The 17,431-nt window shown below is 42.0% G+C and overlaps 1 protein-coding gene across 6 annotated transcripts in view; it reads right to left on the bottom strand.

Moving 5' to 3' along the window:
* Positions 1 to 17,431, bottom strand: part of CDK5RAP2 (CDK5 regulatory subunit associated protein 2) — a 134,921-nt gene that overhangs the window by 47,455 nt on the left and 70,035 nt on the right. For 4 of the 6 annotated variants that reach the window (XM_080990771.1, XM_080990766.1, XM_080990769.1 and 1 more), the window contains exons 19-22: positions 10,403 to 10,498; positions 6,651 to 6,835; positions 3,889 to 4,345; positions 788 to 1,025 (exon numbers count right to left, since the gene is read on the bottom strand). In XM_080990771.1, the coding sequence (XP_080846897.1) occupies positions 788 to 1,025; positions 3,889 to 4,345; positions 6,651 to 6,835; positions 10,403 to 10,498 (976 nt within the window). The remainder of the gene's footprint in view (positions 1 to 787; positions 1,026 to 3,888; positions 4,346 to 6,650; positions 6,836 to 10,402; positions 10,499 to 17,431) is intronic. The other 2 variants (XM_080990767.1, XM_080990770.1) reach the window with 2 other exon arrangements.

Below are 17,431 nucleotides of genomic sequence, written 5' to 3'. Positions count from 1 at the left end.
GGATCTTCCTTGGGAGGTTGTGGACTCTCCTTCCTTGGAGGTTTCTAAGTAGAGGTTGGATGGTCATCTGTCATGGATGCTTTAGCTGAATTTCCTAGATTGCAGGGGGTTGCACTAGAAAGATGACCCTTGGGGTCCATTCCAGCTCCATGATTCTATGTTTTTCTGCTTCAACAATATTTCATTATCTTGCTATCATTTTATGTAACTATATTTTGCATGAATTATAACAATTATAAATAAAACATGTTCTATTTAAGCAGGAATTTTTTTTGGGTGGGCAGCCTTTTGATAGGGGAGTCAGAACCTCAGATTTCTATTGATTTCTATTGATTTTTACTTATGGGGGGGCTATAATACCCAGCAACTGGTATTCAGAGGCATGCTACCTCCAACAGTGGAGGGAGAGCACAGCCATTGTGACTAGTGGCCCTTGATAATCTTGTTCTCCATGGCTAGTGCTACAAAATGTGTCCTGCACCACACAGACTAGGGACAACCATCCTCTCCCCCCGCCCCCCTTTCTTCCCGACAAAATAGAAGAAAGCCGAGCTGACCAGTCCCAGGGGTGCCAACCTGTAACATGTAAAATATACAGTTTTGATGAGTTGAGGAAGGTGGGTAAAACTGAATGGTGTACACAGCATTTAAACTTGCAGCTTATTGATTGCTGAAGCAGTGCTAACCCTGGATATTGCTGTGGAATTCAAATTGTACACAACCACAAAAGGAACGAAATGCCATTGCATGCTTTCTGTATTATTTTCAACTGTACTTGCTTGCTTACCTCCTAGTAATATCCCTTCCTGAGCAGATCTCTCACTCACAACTTCACTTGGCTGCAATTCATCATTACGTGGCTGCATAATTCTTTCCTTCAGATCTTCATCCAAGGCAAAGATGCGATGCTGAAGTTGCATGTCTGGCTTCCAGATGGGGTCCTTTAAGGAGATGCTTTCTAACGACTTGGATAACTTCAGTAAAACAGGCAAACAGGATTTCTTGAATGGCTGGCAAGGATCACTCTAAATGACACATAGAAAAATGTGAGTAGGTTGAGAAGGGAAGATCAGTATAAGAAAACAATGGTCACTAAAATCCAGCCTTGAATATTTTGCAAAAAACCTTAACTGAAAGTGGGTAGCATTTTACCAAGGGGGGGATGCAACACACACACTCCTAAAAAACACCCTACTCCTAGTTACAATGTACAATTCAAGAGTAGGTGATCTGTGAACCAGGACACACACCCACAATTCAGATTTATGTTGTGAACCACCCTAAGATTACCAATATTAAACAATAATATTAGATATTATTGTTTAATAAACAATAATAATTAATAATAAAGATAAGAAGCACTGCCTTCCCTCTGACTTAGTCTGATGATATTATTATGTAGTCATACTGGATTGGGTACATGGTGCCATGCTGTTCAACACACTGTCCACATGGCTAGATTATGTAGATAGCAAGAACAACCCTGCTGAGCGGGACAACAGGAATTTCATGCAAAACATTGCAGGAAAAAAGTTAAAACTGCTTCTTTTGAAGAAGAGCATGCTGCCTCCCCTTCATGTGAAAAGTGACATGAAATTCAGTTCAGCTTTGTGACAAAGCGTCAATGAGATTAGTAATAACATGTAAGGGTGGATGAGAAAACTCAAAGCATGCTAAAGGAAGAAAATAGTTTCTCTGGTTGTTATATTGTTTTGTTATTGGGTACTATTGTTTTCTTGTTTTTGTTTTAATTACTTATTTGTGTTTTTATCTTGTGGAACCATCCTGAGATCTTTTGATGAAGAGCAGTATGTAAACAAACAAACAAACAAACAAACAAACAAACAAACAAACAAACAAAAAGACCATTATCGTTGTATCAAGGTTTAAATAGAAAGGCTTGAGAAATTAGATTTCTATAAAGGAATAATTGAAACTCACTTTATCCTTCCAAGAACCTTATGAGTTTACATTAAAAAAAGAAAGAAAAGGGAGTGCCCCTTCACACAACGCATCACTAGCTTATGAAATTCATTGTTACCAAACGTTATGTTTCAATATTACTTATTCTTTAATTAAATATATTCATGAAATATAGTCTATCAACAACTTAATAACCAAACTGGTAAAGAACGGAAGCTCTGTATCCTGAGGTAAAATAATGGAGGCTGCAACAAGAATTCCAAGACTGGGTGTCAAACTAAGATTCATCCAGTGTAACATTCTGTTCCCACCAGCGGCCAGAGAAATGTCGTATGCATGTGGGAAAGCCAAATACAAAGGCTCTATCTGCTCTCTTGAGAGCTTCCTAGGACATCCTAATGGAGTTATTGAGCTGAAAGTGACCTGCAAGGTTATTTTCTAGTCTAACACACTGCTCAAAGCAGGATCTGCAATGTAGGATGCAAATGAAGTACCATATGTCTGACAAAGATTGGCCAGATGTTTAAATACATTTGGCAAAGGAGAGTACACCACCTCCTATGACTTCCTCTGCCAAACAGCTCTAACCATGAAGAAGTTTCTCCAAATGTTTAGCCAAAACCCACTGCCCCTACTATGTCCACCCACTGGTTCAAGTCCTGCCTTTTGGAGTCTGCTCCATCCTTTGGGTGACTTCAGATATTTGAAGACATTGATTATGTCTCCCCATAACAATTTATCTTCCACACTAAACCTACCCAGCTCTTTCAACAGTTCCTCACAGAACACCTCACCATCTTCACTGATGCTGCCATTTGACAATGTTCTTCATACAATGTTGGGTTCCATTGTGGTAGCCCTAAGGAGGGCAGTGTCTCTTCTGCTCCACTGGAGCAGAAGACTACCAGAGCAGGCTGGCCCCTTTTAACTGAAGAGGCACCTCCCAGTGGGGGCAGAGCTAACAATTGGGACACAGCTGCTGCTACTACATAGAACTCAGTCTTGTTGCTCCTGAAACAACATCACAGCTTTGCCACCTGGTTCTATTAAGCCTAAATCCTGCCAAAAGCCCTCACATCAAAAGAATGCAGCTCTACTAGGCTTGTGCTTGCTGTGACTGACTGTGACCAACATTTCAGTGACATGCAAGACCAAGACCAAACCTAGCAATGTCAACCTGTTTCCTAGCAATGCCTAGTCCCCCTCCCCTTCCTGTACATATTTAAGACAGCTCTTAGAAACCTTTCTATGCCAACAGGTCTATGTAACAGTTTAAAACTTTCTTGAGTAGTCAGTCTTTTTAACAATGATTTTGTACTGTTTGTTTTATGTGTCCTTCCATACATATTGCTGTACACCACACCAAAAATTTTGAGATGGCAGAATTTTATACTTTTAATAATTTTAAAAAGTAACTAAGGTGCACCACAAGGTGTTTAATGCAAAAGCCTTTTAAGAGAACTCAAATGCAGATGCTGCAGCTTGAGAAAAAGGAGCTCAGCAGCAAACATGCAAACCGTGAGTTCAGGTCTAACACTGCATTTAAAAACTGGCTGATGTATACAATATGCATAAGCATCTTAAGTATCTTTTGACATCCTAGTCCAGGGGTTGGCAACCTGCAGCCCATGGGCCACAAGCAGCCCATGGGGGTTGTTTAAATGGCCCACGAGCCGCCCCTGAACTGAGCCGCCCACTCAGTGAGTCCCTGTGCACTGTGCTAAACTGGCACAGTGTGGAGCAGGGACTCACTTCCGCAGTGCCAGAAATCGCATCTGCGCAGAGGCGATGTGGCCCACAGAGTGATCTCCGTGGGAGCGAACCGGCCCAGGCGAGGTAAACCTTGCCAGCCCCTGCCCCAATCTTTAGGTAATTCCGCCTCCCAAAACAACACAACCCTATTGGTTGTGGAGAGAACTCTTTCACACTCTAAAAAGGAGCTTTAGCACCTTAAAACAAACTCACTTTGTTCATTTTCCTTGTATGCCGAAGGATCTCTTGCTGTTCACTCTTCACAGAGGCTCTCTCCCGCCAAGGTTCTTCATTTAATCTTGAAGATGCTGCTTTGTATTCAGAGCTTGCTATTTGGCCTTCATGTTTCAGTCCCACGATGTTACCTTCAACAGTCCCTGTTTGAGTAGCTACAGTTTTCACTTTAGCTTTTGATGATCCAATATCCACATTAATCTGTAGCATTGTTTTGGGATCAAGCCCTTCTTCCTCAGTCAAAGTAGATTTGGATTCAACTTGCAGCTTCAGGAATTTATTTGCTTGCCTTTGCTGCTCAAGTTCAGTTCTTAGCTGAATAATCAGTTGCTTAAGATCTTTCTCATCTTTATTCTCTAGATGGCCACTTGAACTGTCTTGCTCGCTTGTGTTCAGATGATCTAACAGGTTATTTGCAATTTGTATTTGTTCTTCTCTAGTTTTACCGGGGGGGGGGGGGAATAGCAACGATAAGAAAACAATATTATCTTCTATGATTTACATTATAAAATCATTAAAAAGAATTCACACATATTTCATAATCTCACTTTGTGTCAGATATATACCACCTGCAGACTATTGTAATTAAGTTGTATATAAATTGATGAAATAAGTAAAATAAATTGTTGAAAGAAAGAAATCTCAGATACGTGACTTGGAGAAATCCAGGATGAGTTACAAAGAAATACCTTCTCAAAACACTACTGATACTCAGAAGTTGAGCAGGACTGAGAAAGAGGGTTTGGCAGTAGAAGTCTCAGGTATAAAATAATCCTAAAGTTACAGTTCTAGCGGCCAAATCAGACACGGCATTAATTGCATTAATGTGATTAATGATCACTTTCGGTTACGTAACTAGTAAAAAGAAAGCCTATACAACCTCCCTTGAGATCATGGATGGTGAAGAGGTGGAATTTAACTCTCTCTGACTCTGCCATGGTTTCAACTTCTCAGAAGCTACTATTTCAATTTCAAGGAAAGTACCCAATCGCACCAAAGGAGGGTTCCCTTATAATGCACTCACCTGCTTTTAATAGATTTTTTATTTATTTCCAGGACCATGATGGGGGAGAAAGGGTTGAACTCCCTGCTTCCTCCCCCCAGTCCCAAGACTGTAGAGTCTGAAAGTTTAAGCCAGGGACTGCCAAACCTTTGGGGCCCATAGCCATATTCACTGTAAACCAGAGGGATAAACTACACCAAGTACATGCCACAACCTATTCCATAGGCTACAGTAGAATGCCTGTTTAAAGATTAGTGTAAATTAAGGGGTAGGATCAGGGAGGGGACCCTGCAAGCACCAGGGAAGAAATCTGTAAGCGCTGCCTGTGGGTGCCATACTGGCAACCTCTGGAATCCCCACACAGTTAAGCTGTCTTCTATTTTAATACCACAAATCAGTCTGAAAACATGTTGGAAGCATACTCCATCAGAAGCAATAGCCAACTTAGTAAATTTCCAGGCATAGCTCTGTATACTGCTAAAGGCTTATGGATGTCAGCTTGGAAAGCAATTTCACAATCCAATGGAAACTAAATAGAAGGACATTACACTCCAAAACAAATCCTGTCGTTAATTTCAAGCATGTCAATAAAGAGTTGTTTTGTGCCATTTGAAATACAAGCCAGAACTGAAAACAAGAGGCATTTAGAAGGCTGGCAGTTGAAAGAAAGAATGCTGAGTATGTTTTTAATGCCATTCGTGAGAAGTAAGTTACCCAGCACTATTGCCTTGGCACCAATCAGGCTGAGAGGATTTATAGGAAAACATTAGGATGAATGGTGTATCAGAGTCCTAAAAATGCTGGAAGGGAAATGCTCCATAGCAAATTTTTATGTAAGGTTGAGAAAGGTGGCAATGTTCTAGATTCGTATCTGAAGATCTCTCATCTGCCATTCTACATTGCTTTGGTGACTAATATTAACTTATGCTCTTCAGCTGATGTAGGATGAACAGCAATTAGTATCACTCATTTCAGAAGGAATCTGGCTGCTGAGCATTAGTGACCCCTGGCTTCAAACGAAGCAGCAGCTCTCTCTGAATTTCCCTAATCACATTCATATAATGCAGCAATCACTGCCATAAATGCAGTGTGGATCAATGAGGGTCCTATCTAGGGCTAAACCAGTACCATTTATTTGTTGTAACTATTTTTACTCTGCCTTTCAGAATATAAATAAGGCAGCTTATAAATCAAAATACATTAATGAAATCACATTCAGCAATATTCAAACATAAATCATAAAGATTGTTTCCACCAGACAGGTGGTCACGGGAAGCAAGTTTTGAGGTCTTCTTTGCCTATACCCCTCTTTCCTGGAATCCTTCCTATTATTTGCAGGCAGCAAGAATGGGAGTGGGCATTTCGTAACTTTGGGCAGGAGCATGATTTAACTACTCCCAGCTCTCAATTTTCAGAGCTTTGCAACTCCCAACCATTTGGACAATCTTCTTCTATTTGCCTGGAAGGAACTGTGAGGTCTTTGCTCTGTCATTTTGTATCGTTTATCTGATTCCCTGTATGTTGCCATCTTGCCATGAAGGAAAATGCATCTTGTAACTGATGTCTCTGACTGTGCTTTACATCTCCTAATTACTTAATTGCATGATGGACTAAAACGACTCTGAAGGAGGCTTGCCAATCTCCCAGGTAAATTAGAGAGCTCCGTTATCTAAATTGCTTTCCTCTCTTTTGCAATAGAACAACTGTTAAAAGTGTCGTGTCTAAGCCACCCGCTTACCTAGATCCAAGCAGTGCCACTCCATTTTCATTTAAAAGAGACATGAGCAAACCACTCTCTCGAGCTTCGCCTTTTTTCCCTGTTGTGCTTCTGCCAAAGCATTTGCCATCAGCCAGCTCAGGTTCAAACTCAGGCTTATTTAGATTCAGGCACTGTATATCCGAATAATCCGAAGGAGTTGTCTGCTAAAAAGAAAAATGCACTTACTTCTTTTCTTAAAAATAATAACTAGAGACAGGTATGTCAATGTTCTATTACTTTGGGGGCTGTGATCTTTACATAATAAGACTTTATCTTCTTGGAGGGGATTAATCTACATTAGAAAAGACAGTCTCAGTAAAATTATTCCACATACCACTCATTAGTATCAACACTAATGAACACCAATTTGATATTGGTTTCTTCAGGGTGGAAGAAAAAGAAATAAAGAGCTGTCATAGGGGAACTAACAAGGTTTCCTTGAAAGTATCTCTCATGAGAAAGTGAAGGCTCCAATACTTTTTAGAAAAGCTATCCCTCAATTAAAGTAATCTTAGGTTGATTAATCCTCCATGTTTTAGTCAATGAATCAACTAATTCTGCATAAATTTGAATATGACCAAATAATAATCGATCTAGCATTTTAAAAAATACTTTGTTTTCCTATGTAATATGCAGGTCGCATCTTAGAAGAGGCATCTCCCAATTTTCCCACATAGGATGGAATGCTTCATTTAATTTTATATGTGACTGTAATTAAAATAGTTGTTTATTACAGTTGCTACTGATGTTGCTATGACTACCATTACCACCGCTATTATTAAATCTGTTGTGCAATTAATCCAGGAGGGGCACCTTTTAAAGTCAATCAGAACATTTTTAAAAAATCAAATAAGTGAGAGGATTACTTCACTAAAGGAACATAGCCTTACTTTTTAGTCATTTTTCCTGGGTGGTTCTGGGAGCTTGCTCATTTCAAGTGCAATTTGTTTAGGGTATTTTTACCCTATAAATGGAGAAGGTTTTACTATCCAGCCCCTTAGATGCAGCCACGTGCATTAAGATAATCTTAAGGCCAAATTACAATTAGCCCTCATTAAAAATAAAGCCTACATTTTATTTTATTGTTTGTTTGTTACAGAAGTAGTTACTAAAAGCCAACTCAATTAAAAAAAATAAATTATGGTAGTGTACAATAAAATTATTAAAACATAAGATTATAAAACCGTAAAACGCATAGCAAAAGTGAATCTAATTCTCTAAATTCTCTAAAAACACCTGGCACCTTATTCTCTAAAAACACCTGGCAAAACACTTTTTTCAGCAGATGACAAAATAACAAAATTATAGGTGACTATCTGATTTCAATAGGAAAAGTGTTCCAAAGTACTGCTGTCACTATGCTAAAAGGCTTAGTTCATGTGCGAACTTCACTAACAAGGCAGTAGGAGGGGCTCTTCAGATGACTGCAGTGATATGGCCTGTGCAGAAGGGACAATGCCACCAGGTCCTAGGCTATTTATGGATTTATACACTAACAGTGTAACCCTTGAACTTGGCTTGGGAACATGCTGACATCCAGTGCAGAGCTTTCAGTACCAGTGCAACATGCTGATTCAGAGCTGCTCTTGCCAAACTCAGATGAGGGAAAGTTATTAGGCTATATACAATGCAAGCCCTCCTCAGAGTATACCCACTTAAATTCATGGATATTACTAGCTCAGGTCCATTGATTCTACTGGGTCTATCCTGAATAAAATGTAGTTGGATACAACCCATTATTTATTAACAGCACTGCATGTGCTGGGCCACTTACAATAGTAAACCATTAAAATGCAATTATGAAACCATAAAAATAAGAACATATAGTGCCCTATTTAAAAAAAATTCCAAGAGCGAGAAGAACAATTCCAGACTCTTGAGTAAAAGCAACAATATTTTAACCCAATTTTAAAGGGTTATTTAAAAAAACCAAACCCAATGTCCAAAATATCTTCACCACTACAAAGTCACTTTTCTGCACTCCACAGCTGGGCAGCTATCACCAAAAGGTGGTGAGCTACCAGTCATACCTCACTAGGCAGGGGCTCCCAGAGGGTCCAATTAATTATGCAAGGCAAGAAGTATTTGTTCCTCCAGGTAACCTGGCACACTGCCTGCTTTACCACACTGGTTGATATGATTGTTGGAGGCTGTGCTGCTCATAACTCTGACACCTGTTCCATTTAGTAAGAAAGGCTGCAGCAGAAGATCTAAGGTTCAACCCTCAGCATCTCCAAGTAGGGCTAGAAATGACTCGTGTCTATGGACAGCTGAGCAGCTGTCAGTCGGCCAGATATGCCAGTGTTCTGATTTGGTACAAGGCAACTTTTTATAGTCCTATGACTTAAGCCCCGTGAACCATTTTGACATTTGGGCATAGCTGCCCACTTGTCAGTCACCTGATTTAACCATGATGCCAGGTGATGTGTTTTCTGTTAACTGCACTCTTTGAAATCAATCAGATGACCAGTTGCACTTGCAACGCCCTGTTCCTTTTCCTGTACAGCTTCAAACCACACTGGTATAGGAGCAGGTGTTGCACATGCCATTGGATCAGCTGATCAGGGGTGTCTGCAAACGCTGCTTTCAGCAGGGAGCCCTGTCTTTACTTTCCCCAACCCTGATGTCATACATTATGTTGGGTGTAGAGCAGGTGAGTGTGGCTTGGGAGGAAACTGTATCATGCATCAAATTCTGGGCCTAATTAGGTCCATGGTGCAGGGGTTCCCCAACAATGACTTAAGCAAAGATGGCCAGGACAAAAGTAATGCAGTGTTACCAACTTATGGACACTGTGAGCAGGAGGGCAGTGGGGAGGATAAGGACTAAAGTATTTCACTGCATACTGGTCACCACTGTGTAATAATCACACACCCCTTTATCAGACCCTGAAATTGGTCCCAGAGCATTCCTCCACATAATAGTTGCAGGGGTAATTCTCAGCATGTGCATTATCGGTACCAGTATATTTCTGTACACGGTCAGGAGGCAGAGGTGGCGGCTCTGAGGAGGGATTATGGCAGTGCTGGAAAGGAGGTCAAGCGAAAAACATGAAAATTGCAGCCTGTGATCACCAAGGCTCCTCTACTCTCGCTCTCCCTGTGGACAACTCTGGTGCCTTGGCCAAATTTTGTGGCGCTGCCTGCATGCCCCTCTTGCACAGTCCCGGACCCAGCAAATCCCGAAAGAGGGATGGGCTTGAGTTCAAGGAGAAGCAGCTGGGTGGCAAGGAGGTGAATGTGGGTGAACGAGTATATAAGGATTTTCCTCTTTCACTGCGCCTTCTGAGGCGGGTTGGATGAGGGCAGTGCGAGTGGGCGGGGGGTATGGGGGGGGATAGTTTTGTGAGGGACCTGCACTCTGGGACAGCCTGGCTTCCAGCCACCTCAAAAGCTTCCAACCATAATTCACCTCATAATGGTTGTACCCTTTTTGGAAATGAAAAATCGGCACACAAAAATGTGACCATTACGTGGTGAAATACAGTAATAGGAGGGAAAACAATGGAACAAAGTGCCAGGAGAGATCTCAGTGTAGTGCAGCTGGTATTAGAAACCTTGGACCGCCTGCAGAGCAAATAGCTTCGAGCAGCTGAAGTGAGCCAAAGCACAAACTAAGTAAACCAAATTTCTACAAGGGTAAACTTACGGAGTCACTTGAAGCTCAGACCTGTATATTCCAAAAGGAAAGGGCTATTAAAACTATTTAAATACACTAGACAAAAATCCCACCTCATTGGGTGTCTCAGTAGATTGGCCACTCTGGCTGTTTGTCTGGTCATTGAAAGCTTCTGTCAGAGTCCGACTTTCTTCTGTTCTTTCAAGGAACTACACAAATGAATGGAATGATATGAAAAATGCAGCGCTCGCAAAACAAAATCTGGTGATATGAAACGTGTACAAATAAGTCATGTCTTTTTTTGTTTTTAAAAAAATGAAATTGAAAAAAAAAATGCCTGGAATAGAGTAACAAACATTAGATTAGAGGGCATCAAAAGGATCCAAAAATATACCAATTTTAAAAAGCAATCAATTCAAATTCATGAATATTGACCATGGCTGTCAGCAATGCAGGACTCGGATACTTCAAGCAAGGGATGAATTCTCCCAAATTTGAATTGGATAAGATCAGGCTAAGCTGAACTACACCATTCAAAAGGAGACAGTAAATTGCTCGGCATGATCTGAGTCAATTCAAAAATCAATTCAAACCCTGTTCTGATCCTAGTCAATGATGTAACACAGTCAGATCCCAGTTCATCCTTTCCCCAATTTCTCTCTTCTTTCCCTCTTATTCACTTATGAAGCTGTTTCACTGGCAGAAAGTGAGAGGGGCATCTCTCCCTGCTCCAACATCTAGTATGCTGCTGCAAAGTGTGTCAGATGCAAATAAATCTGGGAAATTGAGTTTTCTCCAAAGGTGATGGACGTAGCCCTAGGGGAAATTGATTTCCCATGTCTACTTGCATCTGGAATGCTGCATAGCAGCATGTCAGACCCTGGGAGGAGGAAGGAGGCCTTCATTTCACTTACTACCCCTGTTTAGAGAAGAACAAGCCAAGCTGTGGTAGGGGAGGAGAGGAACTGGAAAATCATGGGCAGATGGGATGGGTGGCATGTAAACTGTTGAATAATTCAAGCAACACAATCCTCACCCCAAAATACAAGGCTGGACATAAGGCTAAGACCGAATGTACACCACACAACAGCTAAAGCTTCAATCTGGGGACTAACTTCCAAGCAAGCATGTGTTAGATTGGGTTGTTAGCATGCATGACATTCAAGTGCCAAGACTGGGCACATGCAAGGTCTGTGGGTTGCCTAGTGTTTCCTCCTAGTTTTATGGCAGGCAATGGGGGAGCAGTTTCAGTACTTGTCTAACAAGGCTATGAATCTATTCTCCACCAATATCTCAGAACCAGAAAGACTGGATTTATTATGGCATAAGCTTTCAAGGACTAGGGCCCATTTTGTCTAATGCATCTGATGGCTACAATAAATCAGTTGGTCTTTAAGGTGCCTGGTGACTCTTTTTTGTGCTTGCTCCAACAAACTAGCTTGGCTGCCTTTCTGTGTCTTAGTTTATGAATTAAGGCAATAGTCACAAAGCACTGCTTAAACCTAACTGAGGTTGTCTACTCATTTTCTTAATGAGGTTGAAAATTCATTTTTAAAACTTCTGCTGCAGTTATAAATAAAAAAGACATGTTCCACTGTAACTTTTTAAGCTTGACCAAATTTATGTAGCTAAAAGAGATATTGGGTTCAAATATATATGGGATTATTGATCCTTCAGCCTTCTATGGTATGGGTAGGATGGATGGGGAGCATACAAGTATCAGAACATGCTCCCATGCTCTGATCCAGCACTACATGCACAGGAAGGAACTCCCAAATGTGTGGGATTTGCACGGGGCACCACATCATCAAATTGAGTTGACATGCATATTCCTCTCTCTGGACCCAATAGTTTGGGTTGCACAGAGAGTCATTTCATATACAGTGGTGCCCTGCAAGACGAATGCCTCGCAAGACGGAAAACCCGCTAGACGAAAGGGTTTTCCGTTTTGGAGGTGCTTCGCAAAACGAATTTCCTATGTGCTTGCTTCGCAAGACGAAAATGTCTTGCGAGTTCCTGCGGGGTTTTTTTCCTTTCCCCCCCCTTTTTCCCAAGCCGCTAAACCGCTTATCAGCTGATGGCTAAGCCGCTTAACAGCTGATCGCTAAGCCGCTTATCAGCTGATCGTTAAGCCGCTTATCAGCTGATCTTTAAGCCGCTTAACAGCTGATCACTAAGCCGCTTATCAGCTGATCCGCTAAGCCGCTAATACTGTAGCGCTAATCTGCTAAACCGCTAATGGGCTTGCTTCGCAAGACGAAAAAACCCGCAAGCCGAAGAGACTCGCGGAACGGATTCTTTTCGTCTTGCGAGGCACCACTGTATGCGAATGCTCTGATCATCTGCACAAGGGAAAGAAAACTGGATGCAGTCTGCCAACCTGCCCCTGCCTTCACTGTCCAATGGCCAATAGGCTGGTTTTCATCTGTTTAAAAAGGGGGTCCCCACCACCCCATGCTCCTTTGCAGCACAAGACCAAATCTACCTTTGGGCAAAATACCACCTGGGCAGAGTGCAAGGAATTTGGCTGGGAAAAAGTTCTCAGTAGATCATGGCCTACTAAATGTCAGCTTTTCAGAACACCCTCAAGCATTCAAGTTTACATGTTCTAAAGAAGGGGGCTTAGGAACTTCAGGCCCAGGAGCAACCTTCAAGGCTCCGCACCCAGCACTCAGGACTCTCCTTTGGCCACATCTCCTTACCCACCCTGCTTCAGTGCATTTGCCCTGCTGGAATGTTTCATTGAACTATGAGCATGCTATGTGCTTGTGTGAATGAAGGGGGGGGTGTAGTAGTATTATCATATTTTGAAGAGCAAAAAAGAGGACACATTTGCCAACTTCTACTTTTAACTATGGATCACTATGATGTCTCTCATTTTAAATACCCCTACTATATGTAGGCTATAGAAGCTGTGATATATTGCTAGTGGCAATGTTCTTAACTTTCATATATAGAAATAAACCAGGGCTACCAAGCAAGGTTTTGCCACAGCTCCTAAAGAAATTTTCTATTGTGTTAGTTGAATTTAAAAATCCTGCTGATTTACCACTTCCCTCCCAATACTCCCAGTTGTGCAAAACCACTGGGTTTTAAGGCATGTGGTGCCATAAGGCATGTGTGGTGGAAATGGAAAAGTCCTGAATGTGGCAAGTTGGCTGTTTATATTGTTCTGTTTTAATTACAACAGCCACATAGATAGCACATTAATATGTTCCAGAAGCCAGCTCTCAAAAGTTACATGTTTTGGAAGTTCGCATTTTCTTCAATTAGTTTTTTTGGTCAGATTTCCAATTTGTGCAGATTCTGGTCCTTGTTTACCCCCACCCCTCCAAAGCAACACAAGCTACCATGCTGCTTGCCTATAATTTGGATTCCCATTCTTTCCCTAAATAAATAAATAGCCATCATAATAATACTTAATGACGAGGATACAAAATTAAAACTTGGAGATAGTTATTCCTCCTAGACTGACTAGCACCTGACAAGAAAAGTATCACAATAGTTCTCGTTAGACAGAATCAGGAGCCAAAGTTACCCAGGCACTGACGGTCCCTCACTTTCAGCTCTGGGTGGGCTGGTCTTGTTATATTCTTCCCACCTTTGCAATCTCACCCCTGCTCCCCACTTCTGGCATCAACAATATAAAACAGTTATTATTGCTCTCACTGTTGTTGTTGTTTTAAACTCACTTACCTTTGGAGGCGTGAAAGTAGTGAGGTGCCTGTGTGTTTCTCGCAAAGAGTAGAATAAGGGAGAGAGGGAGGGAACGGGTGGGGTGGGGGATCAAAATTTAAAAATCCTCTCCCAATCGTGAAATGTGCTGCCGAAACAGAGTCCACTCAGTTAGTGTGCCTCTGCCATACTTGCAATGCTGGCGAGGGAGGCGGGTTGAGGTTGGGAGGGGGAAGTGGTGAAAGGAGGAGAGTCTGCAAATGCCCTAAGTGCCTGGAGCACACCGGATGGAAAGCTTCTTCCCAAACTGGGCCAATTCATCTCTCTCTCCCTGCCACATCCTCCCCTCCACACACACCTGATACCTTCCAGATTAGCAGAGTAAAGCAGGGCTGGTTGGTAGGGAGGGAGGAAGACAGCGAGAGCCAGTGAACATGCATCTCATGTCAGAATGTGGCTGCTGCTGGCTTCATTGTGCTGGGAGCTGGAGGGATGGAGAGGGCAGGAAAGAGAGCAAGGGCCACAAGAATAATATTTCAGCTGCTCCAGTTCCAAGAGGAGCTTGTATATTTCACGGGGAAACTGACATGCTGGGGGGAAGAGAAAGAAAGAGGTTTGGATTCCTGGTGCCTGTGTGTGGCTGGGATGGAGTGTGGCAAGAGTATTTATTTTTATGAATGGTCAGAACTTTCATTGGCTGGCAGGGGTGGCTGGCAGGCTCTTGACTGGCAGGAAGTGGCTGTGCAAACCCTGGCAGCCTCCCTCCCCTGCCTGCTTTTTTTTTTTCTTGGGAGATTCCTGGAAGTATGAAGTGGAACTGTTGATAAGGAAGAGGGGAAAGTGAGCTGGTCCCTGTCTACCCCTGCAGGAGAAGAGGTTGGGTAAGGTGATCCAGGGGGGGGTTGGAGGGAGATCCCACAGGCAGAAAAGCAAAACAAAAAACAACCCAAAACAACCACACAAGACCTGTAATGGTACCAAACAAAAACACCTGGACATTCTGCCAAATTTTAAAAATCCACCCAGACAGACATTTTAAACCTGAAAAAGAGGACATTTCTGGGGGGAAACAGACGTATGGCAACCTTAGTATGCAAATATAAACCTCTGACTTTTGTGTGGCTTAAATACAGCCGACTATTCAAAGTAAGAGCCATATCCATTGCTCCACCCACTTTGTCTCTGACATGCATTCCCCAGAAGGTTCCCAACAGGAGATTGTAGTCCTTGGGTTGAAAAGGTTTCTCCATCTCTGTTCTAAAGGAAGCACCATGGGAACAGGACACAGCTCTTTTCAGCTGCATTCTCTTCTTCTGACAAATGATTTTGAACTCAAAGAATCAGGAAGCTGCTTTAATGGGCTTAAGGCCAGCAGAAGAATTCATTATCCTGCACAGGTGTTATCTGGGATTAAAAGAACCTGCTTTTAGGGTGGAAACATTGTCAAGGATGGCCTATAGTCAATCAAGTGGGAGCAGCCAGGAGAGAAACCAAGAGCAAGGAGTTGGGTCCCTGAGCAGATCATGGATGAAAAATAGATCTGACCACCCACGCCCCATGCAAGCCCACATTTGACTGGGGGGGTGGGGGGAGGGGAGTGATAAATTTTGAAGCCATGGGAGAAATAGGATTCCCCCCCCCCCAGCACAAAACACAAATTTGTGGGAAACTGAAAAATCTTCAATACATTCTTTAGCACCCTTTACAGATCAAATATCACTTTGTTATTTTAGAAACATAAAAATGTATTGTGCATAACTTGGTATGTCATAAAATTACCATGTTTTGTATATTCAAAGTACAGTTTAGACATACAATAATTACGAAATAAATTTAGAGGGGTTTAAAAAAAAAAAAAAAGTTACAAAAGCTGCCAAACTGTAAGAAACCTAAGCATCTCTTTGGTTTTGTCAATTTATGAAGAGCTAGCAAAAAGTAAAAAACAGAAGAAACCATCAACATTATAGTAAAAACAAAGAAAGTTATTGTGCATTCTGAAAATCATTACATCTCCTCCAGGCCTTCACAGTGTGAAGCAGACATAACGCACTCATTTCCATAAAAAGAGCTGAGAAAAAGAAGGGAGGGGGGAAGAAGAAGACTCAATGTATACTACATAAAATTTAATCAGTGTCATTTTCTGAGTTATCATTACCAGTTTCTGCTTCTTTTTATTATTTTTATTTGCCAGCACATTTATCAAGAATTTCTAAAAACTAATGGCTTGACTGGAGATGCGAAGCCTGGGGGTCATCTTGGATTCACAGCTGTCCATGGAGGCGCAGGTTAATTCTGTGTCCAGGATGGTTGTCTAACAGCGATGGCTGAGACCCTACCTGCCCACACACTGTCTTGCTGGAGTGGTACATGCTCTGTTTATCTCCTGCTTGGACTACTGCAATGCACTCTACATGAGGCTACCTTTGTAGGTGACTCAGAAACTACAATTAATCCATAACGCGGCAGCTAGACTGGTGACTGGGAGTGGCCGCCGGGACCATATAACACCAGTCCTAAAGGATCTACATTGGCTCCCAGTACAATTTCCAAGTGCAATTCAAAGTGTTGGTACTGACCTTTAAAGCCCTAAATGGTCTTGGCCCTGTATACTCCCCTGTATATGCCCCACAGAGGACCTTAAGGTCCATAAATAGCAACACCATAGAGGTCCCGGGCCCTAAGGAAGTTAGATTAGCCTCAGCCAGAGCCAGGGCCTTTTCAACACTGGCTCCGGCCTGGTGGAACGCTCTGTCTCATGAGACCAGGGCCCTGCGGGATCTGATTTCTTTCCGCAGGGCCTGTAAGACAGAGTTGCTCCGCCTGGCCTTTGGCTTAGAATCAATTTGATTCCCTCCCCCACTTTCTTTTTTCCTCTCTCCTCCTGTGATAAGACTGCATTTTAATGTTTTAATTGTTTTAATGTTGTATTTTAATCTTGTTTTTAAGTTGTATTTCAATCAACTTTTTTTTTATTGGTTGTTAGCCGCCCTGAGCCTGGTATTTGCTGGGGAGGGCAGGGTATAAATAAGTTTTATTTTTATTATTATTATTATTATTATTAAACCTGAAGGTGCGTCTCTGCCCCCATTGTCCAGCCATGACACTGAGGTCCAGCTCGGAGGGCCTTCTGGCAGTTCCCCCAATGCAGAGGGCCTTCTCAGTGGTTGCACCCACCATGTGGAACGCCCTCCTGTCAGATGTCAAGGAAATAAACAACTATATGAATTTCAGAAGACATCTGAAGGCAGCTTTTAATGTTTGATGTTTAGTTGTGTTCTATTATATTCTGTTAGAAGCAGCCCAGAGTGACTGGGGTAACCCAATCAGATGGGCAGGGTACTACTACTACTAATACTACTTCTATTAATTTTTAAAAAGCATCTCTTCCCTTTCACATGTTGGTACATTTCTTGATTTGGTGTATTTTCAGACACAGAATAGTTTCTTTCACAAGCTGCAGAAGATTG

Source organism: Podarcis pityusensis, assembly GCF_964106645.2.
Source record: "Podarcis pityusensis genome assembly, chromosome: Z".
NCBI lineage: Eukaryota > Metazoa > Chordata > Lepidosauria > Squamata > Lacertidae > Podarcis > Podarcis pityusensis.
Note: the sequence above shows the minus strand (reverse complement) of the source record. Positions and strands in the feature narration are given on the sequence as shown.